The following is a 27,300-nucleotide window of genomic DNA, read 5'->3' on the forward strand; positions in this document are numbered from 1 at the left end:
GCTTGAAGGCATTTGCAGGTATCCAGGCATCTCCCACACACTTCCTTGCTCTACAGTGCAGCTCCGGTTTTGCCAGATGCCTGCTGCGGCCCCCACCAGCTCTCCCCGTGCCCCGCTCTCTGGGCGTTCGGGCAGTGCATGGCGTGGGGTCCCGGTGGGAATGAGGGACTGTATTTGCAGCACAGACCTCTCCATCTCTCTCCGGTATGGGATGCTGCTGGAGGCTCCTTCAGGGATGCCATCCGGCCCGACTATTATCAAAATGCCGAAGGAGTTCCAGGCACCAGCTATGTACTCCCTTCCTCCTGTTTTTCCTCTCTGTGCTGGCCGCCCTCCCCGCCGGAGGTGCAGGCTCGGTTGCCGGGGGCTCCATCGAAGTTTCCCGGGGCACAACAGGGGCTCTGGTCCGCCCTGTGCACTGCTGGCTGCTGACAGCCTGGCAGTCTCCCTCTTCCTCCCTCAGCTGGCCGGGACGGAGGCTTAAAGAAAAAAAATAAAAACAGAAAAAAACCTTCGGGGTTACTGGGAGGGGAAAAAAATTCCTCGTCATGTCTGCGGTGTCTACGAAAACGTCCCGAGAAGGAAGAGGAGGATCCCGCCCCCCAGGCTTCGGCGGAGGGGGTGGGCGCTGGCTCCGGGGCCGGGACCGGGAGTATCCCCCCGCCTTGGACGGGAGGGACCCTGCCTTCCTTCTGCGAGGAAGAAGGGGCCGAGCCACCCTGCTCCCCGCCCCGGAGGGGGTGAGAGCCGTCCTGCTCGGCGCCGGGGGCTCGGCGGGGCAGGGTGCCCGGGCCGTTCCCTCGCTGCGGCCGCCGTCTATGGGGCACTAGTGAGCCGCCCTCCAGCGCCGGGAGACGACGCAGCCCCGGCGGGCAGGGCTGGGCCGGGGGGGCCGTGCGGCGGGTGGCACCCCCCTTCTCTCTTCCTCCTCCTCCTCCTCTTCTTCCTCCTCCTCCTCTTAACTTGGCCACGGCGGCGCGGGGCGGTGCGCTTCGCCCTGCGCCGGCGGCGGGGGATGTGCGGGCGGCGCCGGGATGGCTTCGGCCGTGTTTGAGGGCACCTCGCTGGTAAACATGTACGTGCGGGGCTGCTGGGTGAACGGCATCCGGCGGCTCATCATCAGCCGGCAGGGCGACGAGGAGGAGTTCTACGAGATCCGCACCGAGTGGTCGGACCGCAACATCCTCTACCTGCACCGCAGCTACTCCGACCTCGGCCGCCTCTTCAAGCGACTCCTCGACTCCTTCCCTGAGGACCGGCCCGAGCTGTCCCGCTCCCCCTTGCTCCAAGGTTTGAGCAGCCTCCGCGGGCCTGGCACTCGCTGCTCCGCGGGCGGGCGGGTTTCGGCCGCCGCCGCTTCCCCGGGGTGGCGATGGCAGGGGAGGACGGGCGGGCGAGCGGTCCCTCTCGGCAGAGGGAAGCGGGGTGAGGAGCTGGAGCCGCTGAGAACCGGACGGGGTGGGGGGGCCGAAAAACTGCGGGGGCGTTTTGCGGTCGGAAACTCCTCCCGGGATGTTGAGTTGTGTTTCTCCTTTTTTTTTTTTTTTTTTGACTGTACGGCTGGAGCCGAGGGCTCCCGCAGGAAGGAGACTTCAGTATCGCTGCTGCTGTCTCCGGCTGCGCGGCTCCGGGTTAGGTTGGGCTCGGGGAGCAGAGGGGTCCCCGTTCGCGCTGCTCCTCTGCGGTGCCTCTGGGCTCCCCGAGGAAGGGCTGGGGGGTGGTTGTCAGGAAAAAGGGTGTAGCTGAAAAATCTCCGCATGTTGGTATGTTGTTTGCCACAAGGAGAGGGCAAAAAAAAAAAAAAAAAGGGCTGCGGCGCTTGCCAGGGGAAGGAGCAACTCTGGGAGCTGGCATAATTCCTCGCATAACTTCTGTGAAACGGGAATTGCACCAGCGGTTGTAGAGACCGTTCTCTTTCAGTTTCTGAAGCGGATTAACCAACTCAAGGGATGTTGCCCATGCTCAGGCCTTGCTGTGCAGAAGCAGGATGTACCCAAGCTGTCTTGGGGGTTTGGTTTAATTTGTTTAATGTTTGGGATATTTTTTAGATAGAGTTACATGTTCTACTCTGAGGTATTTCAAGTATGTAGAGTGGTGAGGAGCATCCAGTCATCTGAAAATGGGTGTATGCCTGGCACTTCCAGTCTTCCCACTTGTTTGAGTTACCACGTAAATGGTTTGATTGAACAGGAGCGGGGGAAAGCCGATATTCTGTGCCTGGTTTTTTTCTGTGAGAGGATGGGGAAGTTTTCCCCAGCTCTCACTTAGCCTCTCACCTTGCTAGTGGGACCCCCCTGCAGAGGGTCTGCTTTTTGCTGTTCTCGGAACTGGGTCTGCACCGCTCATACTGGTGTAAACCCACCGAACTTCATTCCTGGGCCGTCCCTGGGTGACAGTGGGCTCTGTTCCCTGCCGGTGGCGATCTCTCCCGGGCTCACTCCCCAAGGATGTTTTCTGACAGGTGTTTATAGCGAGGCAGGTCTTTTTCCATGGTCCTGCCAGATCCCTAACCTCTGGTGATGGGCTAGGTCTGGGTTTTTTATATGCCTCACATGAAAAAGCTCGTACCTTTCCCTCTCCCACGCTTCCTTGTGTCGCGGGAGCCGCAGTCCGCTCCTGGCCTGTGTCGCCCGGCGCTGGGCTTTCCCGTCCCCGCCGCCGGGAGGTGGCAGCTCGGCCCCGCCGGCCCCGGGAGCTCCGCAGCCACTCGCAGGCCCCGAGTGCCCTCTGCAGACGGCGGGGATGGGCGCAAGGGAGCCGGGGCGGCCGCAGCCCCGCAGCCCCTGCTCGCCCCGGGGTGCGAGCGGGAGATGCTTGCAGGGCTGGGTGCCGGAGGGGGGCTGTCTCCTCCCGCTTGGGTGCAGGCTGGGAATGGGGCTGTTCCTGAGGATGCCGGACTCCACCTCTCAGCCCTGGTGTGTGCCGGCACAAACAGTGCCTCATGAATTTCTGTTGCTGACCAGGGATCTAAAGTACTGCAAAAGCTTGTTACCCACCGAGTGTGTCCAACCCAAAGTACTGCAAGTGTGACTTTTAGTAGTGCTGAGTGGCAGTAAATTCTAAGCAACATGGCCTTCAAGTGTATGTGGCACCTGGGCCACGGCTTTTGAGGGTATTTGGGTAGGTTTGGAGCGAGCCTGCCTGTAGTGTGCAGGGCACAGCACCTGCCAGAGTCACCGTGACTTAAAATTGACCTCCCAGGGTGCCGGTAGTCCTTCTTGTTGGCTTTATTGGGCTCTGAAGAGTAGCTTGGCAGCTGGTCTGGGGTGTGTGCTGTGTCTGGCTGCAAACAGACTCGATCCTTGGCCTCCTGCCCCTCCCAGTGCTCCTTCCCCACGTACAGGAGCCACTCCTTATCCTAAAGCCCATCTCATTCCTCAGCGCCTCTCTCAAACAAGCATGGTTCCTCTCCTGTCTCAAGGTCTGCCAGAGCTTTTGCGAAGTGTTAAACTCTTTTCACTTCTCTGCAAAGCATTATTTGTGCAGTTTGAGCCAGATGGGATTATAGTCCCTTGCACTGGCTTTACTTGACAGTCCCAGGTAGATACACCATTCATGCATGAACAACTGAAAAAGATTAACCATCCTCAGCCTGTGCAGCTCAATCCCTGCCTAAAACCTAGACCCAGCAACCTTGACTTACCTTTATCTCAGGAACAGGTGCACTGACTTCAGTAGAATTGGGAATGAGCAAAGCATCAGTCCAGGATTTGAAAAATCAAAAGCTAATATAAGCAGATTATGATCTGTTTAGCTTGTTGAGGGGGTGGGGGTTAACTTTGCAACAGAGACAGAATAAAAATCAGGAGTAGTTTCTAAGCAATTACAGCGTGCGTCACAATTTCAGCAATACACTATTTAAAATTATGCTGCTCCCGCTCTAAAGAAAATTACTTTGCAGAGTATGCTTCTCTGCCTAGAGAGCACTTCATCATATCAACGTTTTAAATTGGCTGGCCACAGCCTCTGATAACTTGACAAAGTCGAGTTTAACTAAGTGACACTGATGCAAAGCTTTGTATCACAGATTTGTATTTGCAAGAAAAGATTGCATGGGGCATGTCCAATCTTTACAAAATTCATGGGGTAAGCATGGTTAATGTCCTGTTTAAAGGCAGATGTCCTGCTGCTTACAGTGAAGCTCAATATATGGAACCCAACAAAAACAACTGACAAAAGCCCTTTTTTGTGTGTGTTAGCATTTAGTCATATACATTTGTGTGTATTTTTATGTATATACAAAGATATATGCATATGTATGTGAGTTTGTATATATGTGTGTGTTTCTTTTGGTCTTTATGAAAGAAGGTGAACATCAGCTGTGCCTTTTATCTGGAGGAAGTGATAAAGTGTTGCAAACCAAATTTGCATTGCATTGAAGGACTCCAAAGTCCCTACAGATTAGCCTAAGGAGCATTAAAAGGTCTAGCATTATCCTACAGCTCAGTCAAGCTGCAGTGTGTTACATTTAAGGGACACGGTGAGAGTGGAAGCTTGAGCTATTTGATGTTGTTAACTTTTTAAACGAAGGCTGGGTTTTTTTTATTTTAAAAAGTCAGCAATTTCAGAAAGAGTTGGTTGTTACCTTTATTGCTGGCTTCAGCACAGTTCATGCTGAGCAGGAGTGTGCTCCTTTTCTTGCTCAGCACGAGGAAACCATCCTCTACATTCCTTTCTTGACGCCTCATCCTCCCGGACTGGCTTCCACAATGCTCTCCCCTTCCTTATTTGTTGGAACTGCTGAGTGCTTTGAGATTGCAGAGGAGAGGATGGGACGTGTAGCTGTCTGCAGTGGCTGTTCATCTTAGACTTTCTTTGATGTGAGAGGAGGGGAGGTCCCAGGAGGGAGTATGGCATTCACATAGTCTGGTCTTGTCTTTGATAACTAATAAGAGCACGTGGTAGAGTGCACTCTCTGCATCTGGAGTGTACAATGATGCTAAAGGCCAAGGACATTCAGCAACACAAGGCATCTCACTAGGAAGCTGGTAAACAAAGTTAGATACGTGCATATCTGCAGGGTGACTAAGGATAATTCACTGTGATGTTACCAGTAACTTGCTAGTATTTTATTTGTCTTTGAAATGTGCCTGTCCCTTGCTCTAGGCAAATGTACAAAACAGGATCACAAGAAAACACAGGCTCATTCACTCCTGCAGTGAACACAGCCTAATGTTACTAAACTGTCTGTTTCTCTATGCAAAGTCTACCTTTGAATTTAAATCAGTTTTCATGAGAAAGGCAGAGTTATGGACTTAGAAGCTGACTTAAAATTGATGGAAATAGAAATAGTTGCAACAGACCAAATAGACAGCAAAAGTGAGGTATAAATCTGGAAAAGGACTCTTTCTCTTTTTTCCCCCTCCTATTTTCTCTAAATACTACTTGTGAGGAGATCTCATCTAAGATTTATCCTAGAACTTGAGCCAGCTTCTATGCAGTCAGCAGTCACACACCTCACTCACCTCTGACTTCAGTGTGGGCAGAATCAACCCCTTAAGGAAGCCAAAAGAGCAAATTAGCAGCCTTTCAAAGTTGGGATTTGTTTTGCCCTTGGAGTGGCAGGGTGGATTTTGACAATCCTCTGCACTTGTTTGTTGCCTGTTATCAGAACAGAGGCTCAGATGCTCTTCCAATGTAACTGTTCATATTGTACCTATGTGTAGTGCCTGGTCCTGCTCTGATACTCTGAGCTGCCAAATCAGAAACTCTCTGACAGATTTCTTTTATTACTAGATGGGTCTCTCTTCCCAAAGTTCTCATTTTCCTCCTTTCTGTGCCTCTTCTGACTCATTCTACTCTGTCATGGCCATTTTTCCCCTTGATGTTCTTTCTGTTATTTCCTCTCTGCTTCTCCACGTTGCTTTCCCTGAGCTGCTTGCTGTTCCTTTTCTTTGCCTCCAGGTTCCCCTCAGCGGTGTGCTACCATCCATGGTTATCTATGGCTCTGCAGGACTCCTCTGTTCCCTTCCACCTTGCTGTTGCTCAACCTCTGTCCATCCACAGAAGTTTTCCAGTAGTGGTGGAGATTTCCTATAGAAACCTTGCACCTACTCGTAGCATAGAGGCAGTCACTTCATCTGCAGCAGACCTGAGCAGCCCCTCACAGAGGATCATTTTCAGCTCTAGCTCCAAGCCTTGTGCCTGCCTCTGGGGTGGCTTCTTCCTGCGGGAAGCAGGTGATCATCTGTTTTTCATGTCCCAGTGGGAAGCTCCTCCAGGGTTGCCATTGGAAGGACATGCACAACACAGAAGGCAGTTCCCAAAGAGCCAGCCCAGGAACATTGTTTGCTTGCAAATGTTGCATTCATAACTTAGTTTTCTATATGCTGCATTACAGAGTTGTTGTTGTTTACAAGGCCATCTGGGAGTGTGATTTATGAGAAGAGGGAGCTCTGCAGAAGCAGCATCGTGGTTTCTACAGACAGCAGCTGTTTCTCGGTGCTGTGACAATACAGATAAATACACTGCATCTATTGTGCTCTTTTCATTGTTGACATTGTCAACAGTTCATTAGTGGAGCTTGCTCAGAGCTTCTGTCTGGCAGACAAAGGATGCAGCTCTTGGTTATCAGGCTCTAGCAGAACTGTATAACCAAAATTAAGTTTGTGGCTTCTGGGTTTGTTTTTTTATCAGCTGAATTTCATGGTTCATTTGTAATGATGGAGATAAATGAAGCTGGCTGTGTTGTTATAAAGCTAGACACAAGTTGCCTTTTTGTGGTGAACAAATGTGTCAGGGAAGTTTTTGGTGGAAAGGAATGGAAACAAGGTGTGTTTTTCATGACATTTCTCACCTGATAAGAAACCAGCACTAAAAATGGTTGTAGAAGCTTGCATTGTCCATCAGGTTTTGACTGCTTTGTTCACTCTTATCTCATGTGTCTTTGACATCTTTCTGGTGGCTCATCAGGCATCAAGACAGGGAAGTCTGTGGGGAAAGCCTGTCTGCTGAGCTCTGCCACCAAGATGTGCCATCCCTTCCAAAGGTCCTGGGAGATCCCATAACTAATAATAGTGTGGAAACCCCATCATCTTGAGGGTCCGGATTTCTCTGCTTTTACCTTGCCTCTTTTCTTTGCATGGGTGCCTAAGTGTGCCAGAGTCCTCAGGTGATCATGGTGACAACTTTCACTCTGGGGCATCTCAGTTGGACAGTTGTTTGGACAGGACTTTTCCCCATCCTGCATCTGCTTCATATGAACTGCAAAAGAAGAAAGGTGTGGGCAGGGTTTTGAAAGCTCTCCCTCTTTCCGCATCAAACAGATTTATCTCAGTATCTTCCTATTTTGTTCCTCATCATTAAGAAGGGCAGCACAATGTGATAAATGTCAAAAGTCCACCTCCCTACACCCACCCCTCTTTTCAGCTCTGCTGTATCCTTTTAGCTGCTCCCTCAGTAATGCCACCAAGATGGATCTTGTTAATGATATTGCATCAATAGCAAATCCTTTGTAAAACCTGTAGTGACTCCTGTCACGTGAAATGGATGAACTTCCCCACAAGGGGAAGGGGCAAGTGTGTTTTCCCCAAGAGAGGGGTGTTGTAGAATTAGGAAAGAGGCATCAAAGAGGAGTTGCTAGAGCTGCCAGACTTAAGCCAGGCCAGTGCTGTAGCTAGCTCTAGGGTTCTGTCCCTGGTGACGAGAACCAGATGCTGCAGAAAACAGCATAAATAACAGGCAGAGACCAAAAAAGTGACAGTCCTGGTCTCTAGTAATTGAAGATCTAACATCCCTGATTGCCCATAATTATCTGCCCTTCTCTGGATCTTATCAAGTCTTTGGACTTGAAGGGATTTCTGTGGTGTTACTTCTGCAGTTATTGAAGAAAAGTTGTGTGAAACAGGCTTTCTCATCTGCTGGTTTTTTTTTTTTAATTTCCTGCCTTCACATACCCCTGGGTATTTCTTTGCCCTTCTAGCAACCTTTTATCCTCATCTCCTCCATCAGAGAGGAGGCAGCTGTTAGTGGGAGCTGGTTTGGCCTTTTCAGAATCCAGTCTGAGGTAGCTAATGCCACAGTTATGCCAGGTGGCAAGGTTGAGGGAACACGTGTTTGCGGTGAGGAGGGATGCTACCTGGGCAGCTGCTAGGACGAGCAAGGTACGGTGGCCATGAAGCAGGGGAAAATGACAGCTGAAATGGTGTTGAGAAGAACCCAGTTCAGCAGAGGGAGGAAATAGGAGGCAGTGCAAAGGACCAAAACAGCAGAAAAAATGGGGCTGAGCTGTCTGTCACCTTTCAGCCCTGATCCATGTGCCAGATGAGTGGCCTCAGTTTCTGCATGTTTCTGTGGAGTATCTGTCTGTGGGTCTCTTTAGAAGTCAACTGGATATGGTCCCCAGCAGCCTGATCTAACTTAGGATCTGGCCCTTCTTTGGATGAATCAAATTAGACTCTCTTATTTAACATTATTCTGTGATTTTGTGTACCTTCTTTAATGACTAGGACCTTCCTTCTATTCCTCCATCTACCTCCTGGATTGTGTGTGTGCACAAGGGTTAGAACACATCTGAGGGGAAGGAGGAATGAGGGAAAAGGATAAAAAAGTTTTAACATTGCAGTGTTGATGAATACTGTAACTGGGGAAAAGGGGGCACATCTCCCGTTGAAGTCTGGTCAGGAGAGAGAGCAGAGTAGCAGTGTCCCATGCAAGGCAACTTGTATGTCTTCCCTAAAGATTTGAAATCCTTAACTGCTGCTTGGGGTCTTGTGCACAGAGAGAAGGATGGACTCATGATCTGAATCCATAAGCCTCAAAACTTTCTTGGAGTGTAGATTAGCAGAACACAGTAGGATTTCTCTCTCAATTTATTGGTTACTCCTTTTTTCCCCTTTGATACCTACTCTGCAGTATTCCTATAGGGAATGGAGAGAGGATTAGATGAGAGGGGCTCAATGCAACTTTAATCTTCATCTGCGTACTAAAACACACAGCATTTAGGACTATTGGCATTCCATCTTGTACATATCTTCGGAAAGTACACCTCAGCTTCTGCTCTTGCTCAGCTTTCTGTACATATAGAACTGATTTTGAGAAAGTAGGGTATTTCTTCGACATCCTTTGCTCCTGTCCCTGACCATAAACAAGAAGTGTAAACCTTCAGATTGGAGCGACAGGGTTTGCCCACAGTTTGAGATCATGTGTACATAGTGACTTGTACATAGCAACATATCTCCAGAAAAACAGACTTCTGTGTGTCATCGTTGACATGACATAGGAGACTTGACTTGGGCATGAACTTACCCTTCCTTGGAAGGCACTAGAGGATTTTTGAGACAATGCTCATCGTGGACGCTGGCTGTCGGGACTGCTCTGTGATTTCATGATGAGCCATGAAGCACATGCAGCAATTCCTGTGCTGCTTCCTGTGCTAGAAGGACGGGGTGGATTATCTGTGGTTTTTAGGATGTCATTAGTTGCAGATTTGGTGGCTCACGTGGCAGTAATAGGACAGCCCTACCAAGGCTTGTGTGTTTACATCAGGAGTTGGCTCTCAGTTCGTTCTTCTCTCTGCTGAGCTCGTTTCCTGCCTGTGTGCAGCTCTGGGCCCCTCTCCCACGCTGTGAGCCAGTGTGCCAGGTACACAGCTGCTGGCCTGCTCCCCCAGCCTCCTGCAGCTGCCCCGGCACCAGGGACCCAGGGCAGGAAGAATGTTACAGGCCTCTGGTGCTGCTCGTGCTGTACTTTTCCAGACAGGCTGCTCTGCGCAAAGTTGCTACCTACGCTTGGTCTCGAGCTGAAAGCAAATCCTTTTCAGTCTTAAGGACTCTGCCTGGGGCTCTTGATCTGGAAAGGGGCAGAGAAAATGTCGAAGGGATTGAATGAGGTCACTGACTATGTGGGCTGTGTACACAGCAGAACCCTGCTAAAGCAATGTTCCAGGCACAGGTGAGTGCCACCCTGGATTAGGCAGTGTCATCCCTCCTGTCACCCAGCCTGTTGGCTCCCCTGTGTGCAGGGTGAAGGAATCTCAGAAGTTTGTGGTATTTGGCAGCAGGGTTTGTGGTAAAAAAAGGAGCCAGTGGGACTCCAGTTTACCTCAAACTCTATAAACATAGGTGTATATAGCATTTAAATCACTTGAAATAATAGCTAATTGTCCGAGCACAGTATGGGTAACAAGGCAGAGAGCAAAGTTTTCCTGGGAGGAGTTTATGTGTGTTTTCCATTAGCAGTCAGACAAGGGCCAGAGCCGAGGAAAAGGCATGAGAACAGCTTTTCACCATGACCTCACTAACAAATTGCCCAGCTCTGAGCTCAGCTCTGTTGCATGACTGAACAAGTGAAGAAAAGACAACTGGTTCCAGGATACTGGTTATTTTACTGGTATTTTATTTTTATTTTACAGGAAACGGAGTAAGGGTTCTTGGGGAGTAAAAGCCCCAGATGGAAATACAGGCTAGACATGTTTTTATGGCCCATGGGCAGAGACAACAGCCTCGGCGCATGTTGTAGCTGCTGTATGGATGCTTCATATGTGGCCAGGGTGTCCCATGCACTCCAGATGCATCCACCTTTTGGTGTATTTGTGTCAGGGTTAATGAATGGAGGCAGTGCTGGGCTCTGTCTGTGGTGTCAGCTGGCATGTCTGTGTGTCTGTTTGTTCAGGCGTTTCCAGCGTCTGGAGAGCCCACATCAGTCTCTGGCTTTTTTTCCTCTTTCTTTCTGCCTCGACAAATATTCCAAACAGGAGAAAGAAGACAGGCAGGGGAGAAACCCCCACAAAGTGAAGAATAGGCCTGGAAACTTGGGTGCGGTTCTGTGACCGTTTTTTACACTAATTCAGATTCCTCTCAAACTTAGTATACTGCCTGGGTGAGAAAGGAGCCGGTATGGGGCATCCTAGCCTGCAGTCTCTTGCTTTTTCTGTGGAGTCTGCGGTTTCCTGAGGTGAAGCCTTTGACAGGAGTGGTTTGAGGTATTCCCTGCTGCTCACCTAACTGTGCTGGCAAAGCAGAAGCAGCTCTCTGTTGTGGTGTGGGAGAGGAAATGAGGTGCAGGGGAGGGTGGGAGCACCTTAAGCCAGTGTTGACACTAGAGACTTTACCTTGCGAAACCCCAGTGTTTCTCATGCACGTAGGTGCTGTGGTTGATGACAGCAGCCAGTTACAGAGTGCTGAAAGGGATGGAAAGGAGGGACCAGGACCTCCACTCCTCCTGGCTGCTTGGGCAGGCAGTGCCTCACTCTGGTTAGCGTGGCTGTGGGGTTGGGAGCAGTTCCTCGGGTTGTGGGATCATGGTCTATGACTAACTGAAAACCACAGGAGCATCTGTTAACTTTTAAAAACAGAGACTTGTAGAATTAAGATAAATGAGGGCCTTACAACTTTCATGGAATTGCAGAAGAAATTACAGGTTTAAAAAAATGTGTGTATATAGCCAGTCAAGTGGTTTCTGTGTGCTTGGGCTGTAGATGTACGAAAAGAAAGGCTTTAGCCTGGCCAAATTGAACTCCCTGTATGGAGAATTCATTTAAGGTCAGCAGCTTTACGCCCCAAAGCTGTGCATCTGTAATCATTAAGCACAGATATAGGAAGCTGTCCAGGCAGATGTATCACCCTCCTTCCTACGCTGTCTGCTTTTTGGTTTTGATATTACTGAAAGCTTCAGTAAGAAACATGTTTTATGGTGTCAGATGTTACAAGTCTTCTGTGCCAGTTTCCAAGTTGGAGTGTGGGTTTGCATTCTGGTGTCTTTCCAAGAGGTGGAAGGAGATAATATACCAGGGCTGGAAATTCCTTGTGAATGCAAGAAGCTGTAAAACCTCCCACAGGGTGATCTGTGACAGTGCAACAGGCTGACAGCCTTGTCTGACTTCTTGGTGAAGCATAAAAAGGCCGTGTGGAGCTGCAGATGCTTTCCCTGATTACTAATGAGAGAAATCCTGACCGCTTGGCTGGTTTTCCTCATGGAATGAATGCTCAGGGTTGTTGCTGAGGTGGTTTAGGGTTTTTTTTTTTTCTTTTTCTCCACCTCCCAGTCTGAATATCTTCATTTGTTTGAAAGTATCCCTCTTCCTAGTAAAATGAATTCCTGGTGGATTGGCAATGAGGTCTTCGTTTGCAAGGTGGGAGCCACAGCGGGGCAGTCTCTGCTCTGACTATATCAGTGTTTATGCAGAGTGGATCAAGACCAGCAGAAGTGGAGGCACCCTATGGCAGCTGGCATCAGGGTGGCTGGCTCTGTTTCCTCTGATGTGGGCTCCAGGAGGGCCAGCAGTGTGTTTCTAACATCATGGGTAGGTGTCTGAGCTGTGGGACCATTGGCAGCTTTTTTTTTTCTTTTAGGAAAGGTGAAAGCACTTTCATTGAAAATTTGAACTTGATTCAAATGTGGGATGGGAACATATTTGTGGAGGGGTGAAGCAGATCCACCTGAGCCTGCGCACACCCTGGAGTTAGGAGGATGAAGGGTGCTGGTCTGCAATTCATCTCTGTAGTGTCAAGCACAGCCCAGCTGATACCCAGTCTGTGGACCCATGCAGATGAGTTTATTCACATTTACAGCCTTTCAGAGAATTTCCAAGCAAAGCTACCTGACTGTAGTGTACACCAGCCAAAGAAGGACACACACCACCTTCTTTACATGCTGATATGCACTGCTCTGCTGTCAGCAGAGAGGCAGAGTTGTGCTGGGGTGAGGCAATAGCCATGCTGAAAATACAGGCAAAATGAAGGACTGCTGAGCAAGAGAAAGGCTTATACAAGCAGGCAACTTTTGTGGGACAGCTGTCAAGTAAACCCGGTTGCTTTGGAGACAATCTCTGTTTTATTTAGAGCTGTAACTGGAGGAGAGCTGACAGCTTACAAGTCACACTTTTGTCTGGGAAGTTTGTATGGGATTGTATCTCGCTGGTAGCAAACAGCAAGGACTGGTGCAGACTGAAACTGTTTGTGGATGTTGTTCCCACACTCTGCATGTTTGATGGCTCTGTGTTTGTCTTTTGAATAGGGAGATGAAGATACACTTACTTTAACACAATTGTAGTATATTGAAGTGCTTTCTCACAGACTGCTTTGCAGATTTTTAATTTTGATGGTTTTGATTTATTGTGTCTTTTCCTTTTCCAGCTTTTTGTTGGGTTGTTTGTTTGGCATGGCTTGTTATATATAATAATTTCTCTTGTAGGTATTTAATTTTCATGGGTATATCCTGCTCCTTGGAAAAGATACACAAATATAGAGGTTAAATGATAATTTGGTTAAGAAAAAGTAGATTGCAAATATCAGCAATAAAAGGCCCACTAGAGGGATGTGAGATTTTGAGGGTTTACTTCTCCTTACATGCCCTGTACATGTATATAACCTGTGCTGTATTTCCTTCAGTCTGCTAGAGGTGGGGGAAGTTACAGGTGCCCTGCAGGTTAGACATACAAAATATGGTGTTAGTGTTTAAGATCGCCATTCTGAGAAATTCAATATTGCATTGTAATGCATCATTCTGGATATTGGACAGTAAAATTTTCATCTTAATCCCTCCTGCAGCACTGATAATTCAGTGACTGATGATATGAAAAAAATCCTAACAGTGATCTTACACTTGAAGAACATGACACTGACCACTCTCCTTGGACCACTCATTGGGGCTTACAGTCAGAGAAATACAAAACTGCCTTTTGTTTAGCTTGTGTTTGTTTTTTCTCTCTTATCTGTAGGATGCGTCTTTCGGTTTTCTTGGGTTTTCTTTTGCTTTTTATTTACATACACAAAAAAAAAAGGACGGATAATGGTTCTTGCAATCAGAAATTGGGCTGTTTATTTATCACTGCTGGAAATGCTGTGTAGTGAAACTGTGGGTGAGGGAGTAGGTGGTTCTACTTCTGCTTGTCTTGCAATTCCTACATGTGGTCATAAACAGCTGAGTTTGTGTCAGGCTTGCAGCTCTGCTTGTAAACTACACCCACCTCAGTTTGGGGTGCACACTTTACCATCAGTTGCTTTAAAAGACGTTTCTGGGAGGCATATTTGAGGTTGTTCCACATCTTCCTGTGGGGCTGCTTCTGGCTGCTGAAGTGTGAGTAAGTGTGCCTTTGTTTATGCTTATGATCTGTTTACTTTGTTTCTAGGGCTCATCACAATAAAAGAAGCCCATGATATAGAAGCCAGACTTAATGAAGTGGAAAAGCTTCTGAAGACTATTATAAACATGCCCTGGAAGGTGAGTTAGCCGAGTTCCAATTTAGCCCAGCTTGACTCCTCCCTCATGGTGACATGCACAATCCCATGCAGATTAGAATGTGATGGGCAGGGTTGCCAAACTCTGAAGGAAGCAGCAATTTATTAACTTGGAAAATGCTGAGTGCCAGAACTGTGTAATGATTCCTCTAAGCTGTCACTTGTAGTAAGTTTTTCTGTCATACTATGAAGGGGTTGAAATGGAGAAGAGGGACAAAACAAACTACTGGTTAAAAATGGATGTCTTTTTTTTTTTTATTCCTCTCTTTTTAAGTATTCAAGGTCTGAAGTTGTCCTCACATTCTTTGAAAGATCTCCTTTGGACCAAGTTCTAAAAAATGACAATGTCCATAAAATTCAGCCAAGCTTTCAAAGTCCAGTTAAAATATCAGGTAAGAGTTGTTAACTTCCTGCAGTTGACACAAGAATTACAGAATGAAAATTAATTTGTTTGCTGTTCCCATTATTATTTCTCTATCAACAATACAAAATATAGTTCTCAATAGTCTGCTTTGTGATATAGAACATATAATTAGCCTTGATACACTATGCAACGTGCATTCAGGCACTAAAGTGGCAGGTGAAATGGGAGGCTGACAAATGCAAAGCAGTGAATGTGAGGAAAATGCAGTCCTTACTGCATATCATCACTTATGATAGTGCTGTTACCACTTAAAAAGGAGATTTTGAGGCTATTGATACAGTTCTGTGGAAATGTAAGCTTGGTGCCTAGCAATGGGCAAATACCAGCAGTGAGACTTAGATTCTATTACTAGAAAAGGAGGGGGGAACAGAGGAGAGGAGCACAACCCCATCTTGAATACAATATGCACAATTTTGGTTTCTCTACCTCAGGGTATAATAGAATTTAAAATTCTACAAATAAAAGGCGAGGATCTAAGTTGTAGAACAGCTTCTCCAAGAAAGAGGTTAAACAAAGAGGGACACTTCACCTGTGAGAAGAGATGACAGACAGGGGTATGATGGAAGTCTACAAAGCTGTGAATAGAAGGAGGTCAGTTACCCTGTACTTCTCATGAAAAAAGAGCTATAGTTATCCAATATCACTGACAGACAACAGGCTTTAAACAAACAAAAGCAAGGTTATAATATTGTTTTGTTTCCATACAAAGCATAGTTAAGGAGTGGAACTCATTGTCATAGGATATGGGGAAACTGAAAGCAGAAGTGACTTCAAAAGGGAGTTAGACAAGCAAGTGGAGGAAAAGTACATTGAAACCTGTCACAGGTGGAGACGTAGGAAGTTCCAGAACCACAGATTGCTAGTGGGCAAAGTGCAGAGCCTGTCCTTGCCTATTCTTTTAGCCTTTCCCCTCTTCATCTGCTACTGACCGTTGTCAAAAGGCCTGTGAACTTCTGGTGTGCCTGGTTTTGTATTTCTATATTGAAATATTTTGTTTGAGCCTAATGGCAACTGCAGGTTTTGTGTCACCAGAAGAGCTTATTCAGAGTTAATTAAAGTAAAATACTACACAGTCCTCCAAGGTTTAAAGTGTCTGGCAAGGAACTGGTATCAGTTTTCTTTGATACTAACAAAGTATCAGTTAATGGCCAGTCAGTGTGTCAACATGCCAAAGGTGTAAACAGTGGGGTTTAAGGCTTGTTGTCATACACAGGGTAAACAATTAGTAACTGATCCTTAGCTCTGCTTCTAAATGAATCTGTCTTCTGTTAAAAAAATATTCCTTTAATTGAATGGAAGATGGTTTATGAGTATTGTGTAGCACAGAGCCTCAGTGAGAAGTGTGGTCTTGCCAGCCTGTCTGGGCTGGTGCCTTCTTGTAGGGTGCCCCAAGCCCAGGCTGCAGTGCAAAAAACAGCCCCCAGGGCCACATTGCAGGTTTGATGCAGGTTTGACTTCCTGGGTACGAGAAACAGGAGCCAACATGCTTATCTCGTGTTCCACCTGTGGCTAGGGAGGTTTGGATGATGTCTTCAGTCAATGTGGAAACCTTGGGTAAAATTTCTCTTGTGTATGCTCTTGCCATTAGACATCTTCCAAAAGCTGCACATGGTCATACATTTTACTCCTGAACCAAGAAATGTTCTCAGGACAGCCACTTGAAAGCACATTCATGGGTTTTGTCTGAAGTATGTTGCTACTCTGTGAGACCAGAGCTGCAAAATGGATCCTAGATCCTGCCCATTATGAAATGAAGGAACTACAAACTAAATACTTTAAAAATGTTTCAAGGGGTGACTGCTGTTGGTGTTTCCTTGCTCTTGTTGGAAACACCAAATACCAAGAATAAATGTCTTTGGAATTGTGTAGGTTACATGCTGGAGCACTGCTCTGGTTTGGGGCTTTTTGCTGTGTGGAATGCTTTCATACACTTTTTGGGAGGGTGTGCACCCCATCAGGGGACATGTACTCTGTGTGTGCATGACTGAATATGACACATGGTGGGTACAACAGAGAGAAGACAGTCAAGATGAACCTCAATTCAGAGCAAGGGGGCCTGTCTGATGGACAGAAGTTAGCAGCAAAGGGAGCCCTCCTGACAGCCTGTATGTAGAGGAGCTGTGGAAACTATCTCAGCTGAATAATAGCATGTTTTAATTCTAAATTATTGTTGGTAGTGATGAGTAATACCTAATTAACTGGAGGAAGATTCTCCTACCTATGCAGCCATGCAAAAGCATCTTGTGGTAATTAATTTTGTCATTCAAGTGATTGCTGCCATTAATGCTAAGAACATAGGTGGAAATTTGATGTTAATTGGTATTTGCCTCATCTGGATGTTGCACACTGGAAATGGTTCAGTATCTGGCAGTGCTGTCAGTAGATGGCAGTAAATGATAATGGGTAAGGCAGTTCATGCAGCAGTGAAACGCTGTTCCTCTTAGGTCAAGTCAAGGACACTAGGAAAATACTGGCATTCCTGTTAGTGCAGCTTTCTACCTGGCTTGTAGTCTTGGAAAAGCAGGCAAAAATGTTTTTTATTCTCTGAAAAAACAAATCCCACATGGTCGTGCTCAGAGTGGAAGTGATGGAGAAGAGAGAAAGAACTGCCCTCTAAGATGAAAACTGAATTTGAATTTATGGTGTAAATCTTATTTTACATATATGCTGGCTCAAGATGAGTCATGTGAAGTGTGATTCTGCTGGGGTTCAGTGTTTTCACAACCCCCAAATGTATTCTGCTAAAGTGAGTTGCAGTAAAATACAGACTGAAAGTCAAAGATGGCTCTCAAGAAAAATATGGAAGTGAGTTCTGGCTTTACCTTAATGTAGAAACATGTAAATGTTAAAAAAAATTACCTCCTCTCTCCTGTCTCATCTCGTGTTCATTTTATGAACTGTATATGTAGCAGAAATTTGTTCGTGTGTTTTCTGCCTACCATATTTTCTGCCACAGACTAATTTTTTTGTTGTGCTGATAATGCAAGGCTGTAACAGAGGGTCATAGTGCCATGAGGCAGACCAAGAGTTATCCTACTTAAGTCAGTACTGATTTTTTTAAAAACGTGCATTTATTCTATTCTGGTGGTCCTAGCTTCATCTAAAATTGTGTGACTGAAAGAAATCCTTGTGACTTGCCTAGTTTGACTTTCCATAGCACAGATGTGGATTAACTTCTCATTTACATCAAATACTATTCTTTAATTATTAATTCTCCCCATGGTAGTAAGTGGAATTAGGTATAAATTTTAGATATTCTGTATTGGAGGCTTCTAACACTGTGAGAAACAAAATAAGCAGGGTCAATGGCAGTGCAAAACATGGTATTGCTTTACATGACTTAGAGTTGGTGATTGAATTATCTTGTAAGGTCACTTTTTATTTCCCTTTTTATGTCTTCTTTATTTTTGCTTAACTGGCTTAAGCCTGGGACTGTCTAAGAAAAATACAATTATGATTTGGTAGTGGTAGTTGCTTCAGATGCTTTGTGTCATGAATTGATTAGGTGAATAAAATTGCTTGAGCGCTGGCAGCTTGCAGATGTAAGAAGCTGTGAAACCAACCCTTCATTCCTGCTTTCATGTGCAGATTTTCAATGTCATGCACACATCTAAGTTCATAGCCATGTCAATTACATATGATACACAGTTGTTTTCCAGCTTTTTTTTTTTTCATCTTGTTTTCTTTCTTCTCCCGACAGAAATCATGCGATCAAATGGATTCTGTTTAGCCAACACTGAAACCATAGTCATTGACCACAGTATACCTAATGGAAAAGAGAAGCACCTGGATGTAGATTCAGCAGAACATTTGTAAGTGGAGTTTGAGCAAGAGCAATGCTGTCACCTTCAGATAAGCTGTAGCTTTCCCACCCCCCTAGCAAAATGTTATTGTCTGTCTAGGAGCAAGACTGGTACAGCTGTCATCCTGACTGGTTAAAGGTTACTGAGCCTGATTGCTTACACTTCACAGCAATTTCCTGTTAAAGTGGATAAAATGAGATAATGATTGATCCCAAAGTGCTCAAACCTCTCTGTATGAAAAAAGAACTGACGCTGCCATAGGGGTGCTGCCAAGGGAGAACAGAGTTATTTTGTCCTCTCATGACTGTGATGAGAGCTGGTTTGAGGCCAAACTTGGAAACTCAAACATCCTAACAAATGGCATATCCTGCTACAAAGGGTAGTGGGATGTTTGGGAAGCAAAACACTGTCCTCAGAGGGGAACACATCCCTGAAAGTAATTGAACAAAGGTCAGCAGCTGCTCACCTAGGACTTGGGGTAGCATGTGTATTTCCTTAGGGGAAAGGCAAGTTAGACTGTTCTTATTGGTAAGTTCTGCTTCCTAATATATGTAGGTATTCTGGGGTCAGAAACCTGTAACCAGGAGGGCTTTTATGGCTATAAACTAAAGCACAAGAAGTTTTACCTCAACATGAGGAAGAACTTCTTTATGTTGAGGATGGCAGAGCACTGGAACAGGCTGCCCAGGGAGGTCATGGAGTCTCCCTCTCTGGAGACATTCCAAACCCTCCTTGATGTGTTCCTGTGTCACCTGCTCTGGGTGACCCTGCCTTGTCAGAGGGTTGTAGTGGATGCTGTCCAGAGATCCATTCCAACCCCAACCATTCTGTGATTCCTTGATTCATGTAGGTCTTAAGTCAGTGACCGTATTCAAACATAGGTATTGATGGAAATCTGCTCCTACAGATTTCTGTCATACCAGGTGATACTTCAATGAGCTTCAGGTAGTGAAGCATTTAAATATTTTTGGTGAGGAACATTAACCTACTTTTTCATTAGACCAGTAAAATTAAGGAAACAGAATACTATAAGCCTTGATCTTTGAATGCAGTGATCTGTCTTGCTATATTTGAAATGTGGTCATTGCCAGTCTGTAACAAGGTTTAGAGCTTGGCAAGACTTTGTCAGGGGCTGGAGAGTATCTCTGGCTCTGATATAATTTCTTGAAGTCTTTTTATTAACTTATCACTTAGTGTTTTGAACCTTGACCTTGCTAACACCATTTAAGCTTATAAGCTTGTAATAATGAGGCTGAAATGGCACACTAGAGGTAATTCTGTAAGGCCAATACCTGGAAATTATTATATGTTATAGTTCACAGTGGATCAGTTTTTGTACTGAGAGACAAATCATAGGAGAAAATTACCAAAGAAAGCCTTTTCCTGCCTTAATTGACTATTAAAAAAAATTGATTAAAAAAGTATTTATAACTAGCTTTGATTTTAAAAATGTGCTCCAGCCCAAGCAAAACTTACCTGGCATCAGAAACTGCAATCATCTAACTGTCATCCCATTAAAGTCAGAGACTTTTAAGGCCAGAAAATACTAATGTGATGAAAACTGAATGGTAGGCATAGCTTCCCAGAAAATGGTGGAAGAAATTATTCTAGGGTAACAGCGTGACTTTGTGCATTTGTGGTTTAACTTTCCAAAGGATGTGAAGTCAAGAGTCAAGAAGCTAATAAATTGCATGTGTGTGTTTTATATGGTGCCCTAAATTTTCCCATCCTGCAGCTGTATTTTATAGCCAAGCGGTAATAGCCAGGAGATAATGGAACCAGTGTAGCACAGCTGTTTTGTAAAAATTGAACCTTTTTCAAAAGCAGAAATTTTCTATACTGTTGGTTTAAATGTATGTTATTAGCCCAGAAAGGAAACTTTCAAATCTGTCAAATCCTATGCTATTCCTTTTTGGTCTCAGTAAAATTGGATTTATGGTGTGTTCTACCCTGAAATCAGAGTTAATTCCTTGTGGACTTGATATCTTCAGACGGGAAATTTTTCCTTTCAGCTGCATTAAACTCTTTATGACTTCAGGGTTTTGGCTGCTGCTGAACTTGAATGAGACATTTTGCAGAGCAAACCTGTATTTTTCGGGAAAAAGTGCTTGAAGCTTCAGCAGGAAGTGCTCATTCCCTATACTGGTTAGCTGTGGTAGCCTGCAGTGCTACCTGCCCAGTGATCCATCAGCTGAAATGTCTCATATTTGTTGCAAAAGAAACCACAGCGCTTTTCCAAGTTGCAGTTGCTTACTCTATTGTTCTGAAGTAGGTATTTTCTGCTTCCTTCATTTTCTCTCTGATTTTAGTTGGCAGTATACCATACTGTTGCAAAATGTGGTGAAGCCAGTGTGCTCAGCATGCATGTGGCATAAATAGTCCTTCTCTGTGTGGCTCTTGGAGAGTAGTCTGAAGTTCTTTTGAAAGAAAAAGGTGGTAAATAAATGCATTTGAACTTCTGCTTTGGTTTTGTTACAGAGGTACCTTTCTCTGCCAAGACTGTTTGCAATTCCATCTTCTAGGCCAGCAGCAGAGTCTGTGGCATTGGATAAGCTTCCTTTTAGGCAAATTTGCTCCAGTACCTGAAGGAGGCCCGCAAGAGAGATGGAGAGGGAATTTTCATGGGGGCATGTGATAGGATAAGGGGGGAGCTGAAGGAGAGTAGGTTTAGATTAGATATTAGGAAGAAAATCTTTAGATGAGAGTTGTGAGACACTGGAACAAGTTCCCCAGGTTGTGGATTCCCCATCCCTGGAGGCGTTCCAGAACCAGGCTGGATGGGGCTCTGCACAACCTGGTCTAGTGGAAGGTGTCCCTGCCCATGGCAGGAGGGTTGGAACTGGGTCATCTTTAAGGTCCCTTCCAAACCAAACCATTCTATGATTCTATGATATGTATATCTTTTAAATACTTCCAGTGATGCTGACTCAACCACTTCCCTGGGCAGCTTGTTCCAATGCTCGATAACCATTTCAGTCAAGAAATTTTTCCTAATGTCTAGTCTAAACTTTCCCTAGTAGGACTTGAGGCCCTTATTTCTTGCCCTGTCCCAGGTTACCTGGAGAAGAGTCCAACCCCCCACCTGGCTACACCCTCCTTTCAGGCAGCTGTAGAGAGTTATAAGGCCTCCCCTGAGCCTCCTCTTCTCCTGCCTAAAAAACCTCAGCTCCCTCAGCTGCTCCTCATCAGACTTGTGCTCCAGACCCTTCACCAGCTCTGTTGCCCTTTTCTAGACATGCTCCACCACCTCAATATCCTTCTTGGCTGTGAGGGTCCCAGAACTGGACACAGGATTTGAAGCGTGGCCTCACCAGTTCCAAGTACAGGGGGACAATCACTGCCCTGGTCCTGCTGGTCACTATTTCTGATACAGGCCAGGATGCCATTGGCCTTCTTGGCCACCTGAGCACACGGTGGCTCCTGTTCAGCTGCCGTTAACCAGCACCCCCAGGTCCTTTTTTGCCTGGCAGATTTACAGCCGCTCTGCCCCAAGCCTGTAGCTCTGCATGGGGTCACTTGTGATGCAAGTGCAGGACCCAGCACCTGATCTTGTTGAAGCTCATGCAATTGGCTTCAGTCCATCAATCCAGCCTGTCCAGATCCCTCTGGGAAAACCTTCCTACCCTCCAGCACATTGGCACTCCCACTCAGCATGGTGTCATCTGCAAACTGACAGGAGGTGCACTTGATCCTTTCGTCCAGACCATCAATAAAGATATTCAACAGGACTGGACCCAAAACTGAGCCCAGGAAAATGCTACCTGTGAATGGCTACCAAATGGATTTAACTCCATTCACCATCACTCACTCTTGAAGCCCAGCCACCAGTTTTTTATCTAGCTAGCCTGTTCAAGCCATTAGCTTCTATGGTTGTTCCCTTTTCTTCCTGGTGAATCTGAGTAGCAAATCTCATGCATTATCAGAGGCTAAAATGATGAAGAATTTTGTCTCACAACAGAAGAAATAGGCTCTTGCAAAAGATGGTGTGTCTGTCAAGGTACTTTGAGGAAAAAATATTAAGGGCAGCAGTTTGGACATTTAGGAATCTGCAGGTCCATAATAGAGCTGCAGAGTTTGAGAAAAAGACCTGTTGGTAACAGCACAAAAACATCTTGACTGTTGGTATTGTATACAGCTGCTGACTGTAGTAAACAGTCCTGGTTTATTGAGTTTGGTTTTGTGTGAGCACTCTAGAGCAGTGCTTTGCAGACTGCTGTGCACACACTTCGTTTTTGGTGGCAAGAAAAGCTTCCTCCTGAACCACAGCATCTGACTTCCACTCCTTTGGGCCTCACATTCTGCTTGTAGTAACCTATCAGTGAGGCTGGAGAACCACAAAATCTGTAGGTTATTTCAGTCATGATAATGTAGCTTTATGCTGACAGGAGAAAGAGCAAAATCTGAATAGCCTTCTTGACTCCTCTTCCGCTTTCTTCACTGTCTGCCCCACTGGTATTTCATAATCTGTTGTTTCTGGATCACTTGAAGTCCATAAGACAGCACAACGTGATCTGGGAAGTGTTTGCAAGATACCAAGTCAACTCCCTGGTGCACACGTTCCCACACACGCAGGCAAGCAAACAGCCTGGAGGGACTGGAGGAATGAGGGTAATAAACGTTCAAAGTTCAGTCTCATTGCTGTTTCATTTAAAGTGAAGAGCAAAGCATCAGCACCACAGGAGAAAATCCATGAGTTTCTACTCAAAAAAAATGTTCTCTATTTTGGTTCTCATAGTTAAAAAAAAAAGAGATGAGAAGGACCAGGAAGGAGTATGGAAAAGGTAGAACTGTGGCCATACATTGCAGGATGTATAGCTTAGGCTATCCAATAACCCATGATGCTTCTAAATAAAGTTTTGGGAAGAGATGGGAGTGGGAGACTTACCTGTTTACCCTACCATTCTTCTTCAGGTCCTCTGAAATACTTCACTCAGGAAACCCTCAGGGTGAGGTTAGAGGGATGTCTGCAGTTTTTTCACTTATCTAAAGAGTCTGACTAGTTTATGTGTAAGTGAGATGCAGTTTTAAATATTAATTCTTTTAAAGCTCATCTGTTTATCTGCCATTCAGAGAGCCGAAGTAGGCCAGCTAGGTTGATAAAGGTGTTAGAGACAGATGCTAAAAGTCACACTAGGTTATAATTTCTATTTCTATCTTGTGCAATTTTTCAGTTTCTATTTCTTTTTATTTCTCACTCTATCATAGTGAATGAAAGTTCTTTTAAAGTCTTAAAGAGAAAGTTTGAGAAAAAGAAACTTTACAATTCTTTAACCCCCTTTTAGAACTGAGCTGAAATTTAGTTTTTTGCCTGCAGTGACTGCCTTTAAGTATTAGGCTATCTAGGAAGAAGATGATGTTTCTTACTGCAGAAATTCAAGCCTTCTTGGAATGGGAATGTGTGTAACTGAGAAAAGTGTAGATTTTAACAGCTTGATGCCTTCTGGCTGAGAGTAGGTAAGAGACAGTGGGTAATCCTTGCAAGAGTTCAGGTTATAAAACAGGTGTTGGGAAGTGGGGAGGAAAATACCAAAACAAGTGAAACTAAATTTGAGAATCTCTTTATATTTCGAGATCCTTTGCTTGTCAAAACCTAAGTCTTGTACCATGGGAAGGATAGCAAGACCTGGAGGAAGGACGCTATAGCCATTTTTCCTACCTGTGTTAGACACTTGGCCTCTTACAAAAGCCAAACCCAGAGAAGGTGCCTGTGAAGTGAAAGGCTGAGGGTCCAAATTCAGATGGGAAACAAAGGCAGTTTCCTTTTCACTTTTTAAGTGAGAACTGAGGCGTTTTGTGTTGTTGCCACATGCTGTAGGAACAAAATAGAAGGATGTGGACTTCAACTGCATGATTCACTCTTCCAAGACTCACTTGCTCGCTCCTTCCTTCCTTCCTTCCTTCCTTCCTTCCTCACTAGGAGCTTTGAAAGTCAGGGGTGACAAGATTACTTGCTTGCGTGCACCATGGTTCTCACTGGCCCATGGTTTAGTCATAGCCACATGATTCTAGGAGGAGAAGGAGGTGTGGATGGGATCAGCTCCAAGTACTTCTCCTACTCCCTTAGTACTTTTTTTCCAATTCCATTGATTTTCTAAATGACTTAATGCCTTTTGGTGGTTTTTTTCATCTCTCCTTAGGTTTGAAAGTGTTAGTGACTTTACCTCAGAGCTGGAAGACAGTGATGATCCAACAGCTTATGTCACCAATTTGACATACTACCACCTGGTCCCATTTGAGACTGACATTCTGGACTGAGGCTGCTCAGTGGTGCAGTCAGCCAGCGTCCAGCCAACCTCATCGTCCATAGGCTCTGCTATCTCGGCGTTGCATCTCTGTGTATAAGGCTGTGCAGACAAGACCAACAGCAGGGAAGCTGCAGCAAGAGCACCACAAAGCTGGTTTTGTAGTGTGGTCCTCTGTTGTGTGTTATGGAGACATCTAGTAAGGAGTTATCTGCTTTGCTGCTGACAACAAACTCACTTTCTGTGAAAGCAAGGCAGTAGAGGCTTCCTGGGGATCAAGGAAATCTCTGCTATGTCCATGGGAATTGCCACCCTGATGCAGCTGTAGCACACTGTCACCCGTGCTCCCTGTGGTGCAAGTTGAGACCTCCCCTTTTAGGATACCACCAGGAACTTCCTCAGATGGCGTGACCACACTTTTTATGCTTTGTAAACAGGAAGACAAGCAAACCAGCTGAACTTTGCCAGTTCCCTCTGCAGTTGCTTAATGGAGGTCTCGTGGGTCGCTTTTTGCTCAGCTACCGGATGACTGGTGCCTTACACGAGATGTCAGAAATACCACTGAGTGCCTCCAGGAAACAAAACACACGAGCTGACAGCTTTACTTCTTTTAATCATGGGCTTTTGTATAATCACTGAAAGGGCGACTGCTCCTTCCTGGAATAGTAAAGCAGACAGCAGCTGGCGTTGCAATGAACTGTGCATGATGTTTGGGTACCCGGATGATTTCAGAAGTCTGAAAGCTAATGGGAAAGCTGAGCTGCTCTGCTAAGAAGGGTCAAGGCTATGGCAGGCACTTCGATAATTTTTTTTTTCATGTGGACCAGCGTATGTGAATGGTGCTTACAGATGTTTACATCAGAGAGATAATTCCCTATGCATATTTCTTCCCAGAGGATGGGAAGGAAGACACTGAGATTTATGTTGTGTTTGGACTGAAAAGGAATGATAAGCTGCAGTGTGCCTGCAGTGGTAGGAAAAACAGTCTCTCCATTGCCACCCTGTCTCAAGGAGTCTGTCCAGCTTTCTGAGATCTTCCTGGAGGGGTCAGCTGCAGGCCTCGTTGTTGTGTAATGCCACAGATTTCAGCACAGACAGGACAGTGGGAGCAAGAGTGGGATTGGACCCTGCAGCCTCTTGACTGTTGAGTAGTGCAATGTTAAAGTCTCCTCGGGGTCTCTCCCTGGCAGAGCACCCCAAATTCCCGGCTCTCATTGTGAGTGCTCAATACTCACCAACACGACCTTTCATCGAGCTTTTTGCCATCCTTTTGCAAATATTATTTTGAAGGGATTGAAATGGGAAGAAATGCATTTTTGGACATGTTTCTTGGAAAACAGGCTTGCTTGGTCCTGAAGAAGCTGATATAACTCCCTTCTGCAGACTTTTTGTTTCTATCTATAGAATAACAGTCAAATGGAATTTGTTAATGTAAATAATAAATTATTGAGAATCCTAATTCTTTTACACAGTATGTTTTTAAAATATATTTTAATGAAATGAAATAAAATATAACTCACCTTCAGTACATTTCTGCAGCTTAAAACAGTGCCTTCTTTTTGGTTTTTTTTTTTGGTCTTGTTTTGAGTACAATTTCCCAGACATGTCAAATCCTCTTTCTTTTCCTCCTAGTTTTTGAAACATGCTGAGTAATAGCAATTTCTATGCTCCGCATGTTACTCATACTGGTGTGTATCTATGTGAAACTTCTCTGCCTAGCTGTTGATCTTGGGTCTAGGTGTATGTGGTTTAATGCCACTAAGTTTAGTGGAGGATTTCTGTATTTTCAAGATCATCAGTGAAATCAAATCTGGCCATTATTCTGTTTGAAAATAAAGCAAATTCTTATAAGGTAAATTTCTGGAATAGAAGGGAATATATTATCACTCACTCAAAGACTTTCTGAGCAGCCTCTTGTATTAGAACTGGGAAGGTTTTTTTATTTGTTTTACTCCCATTAGTTTTAATTCTTCTGCCAGTGCTCTTAGTTAACTGTGATGAAGTAGAAATAGCATCTGGTAGATGTGTATTGGACTGGATATTGGAATATTTTATTTCAATTCATAACCTTGCTGTCAGCCTACCATGTTGCTTTGGGTAATTCTACTTCATCTCCCTGTCACTGAGTTTTCCTTGACTAATACTTTGGAGAACAGCATCACTGGCTTTTGATGGAATGTTGTCCCCATCATTCATTTGAATTTTCCTGTGAATTATTGACCACATGGTAAATACTTCTCTTTTAAAGCACTTTAAATTGCATGAGTTAAAAAATAAATAGGTAAATACTGCTAATTTTAAAAATGTACAGCCACATTCCTCAAATGAAAGCCAGCCAGGCTGTGTGCATTTCCAGTTTCTCAAGCTGAATATCAGGGCCCCATGAGGGTCAGTGGAGCAGGGGCTCCCATGGGGCTGTCAGGGCAGAGCTGGGCAGCTGCAGCCTGTCCCAGCACCCTGCCAGGAGCAGGGCACCGGGCACTGGGGCAGCATCAGGCACCTCGCTGAGGATGGGAGTGGGCCAAGGACAGGCCAGGACATGGGTCTGCTCTGGGGAACGGGAGAGCAGCCCTGCTATGGTATTTCTGGGGCAAAGCCTGATGGGCTGGGAGGGCTGACATGGAGTTCTGGGCCATGAGTAAGTGGGGGAAACC

The 27,300-nt window shown here is 45.4% G+C and overlaps 1 protein-coding gene across 1 annotated transcript; it reads left to right on the plus strand.

Annotated features, from left to right (window-relative positions):
* The first annotated feature begins 644 nt into the window (after window positions 1–644).
* Window positions 645–26,176, plus strand: PXDC1 (PX domain containing 1). Its single transcript, XM_048310056.1, has 5 exons — window positions 645–1,290; window positions 14,069–14,160; window positions 14,452–14,569; window positions 18,302–18,413; window positions 24,542–26,176. Exons 1-5 carry the CDS (start codon window positions 1,035–1,037, stop codon window positions 24,657–24,659), a joined length of 696 nt encoding a protein of 231 aa, XP_048166013.1. The 5' UTR covers window positions 645–1,034; the 3' UTR covers window positions 24,660–26,176.
* The last annotated feature ends 1,124 nt before the right edge of the window (window positions 26,177–27,300 follow it).

The sequence above is a fragment of the Corvus hawaiiensis genome, chromosome 1 (assembly GCF_020740725.1).
Source record: "Corvus hawaiiensis isolate bCorHaw1 chromosome 1, bCorHaw1.pri.cur, whole genome shotgun sequence".
Classification (NCBI taxonomy): Eukaryota; Metazoa; Chordata; class Aves; order Passeriformes; family Corvidae; genus Corvus; species Corvus hawaiiensis.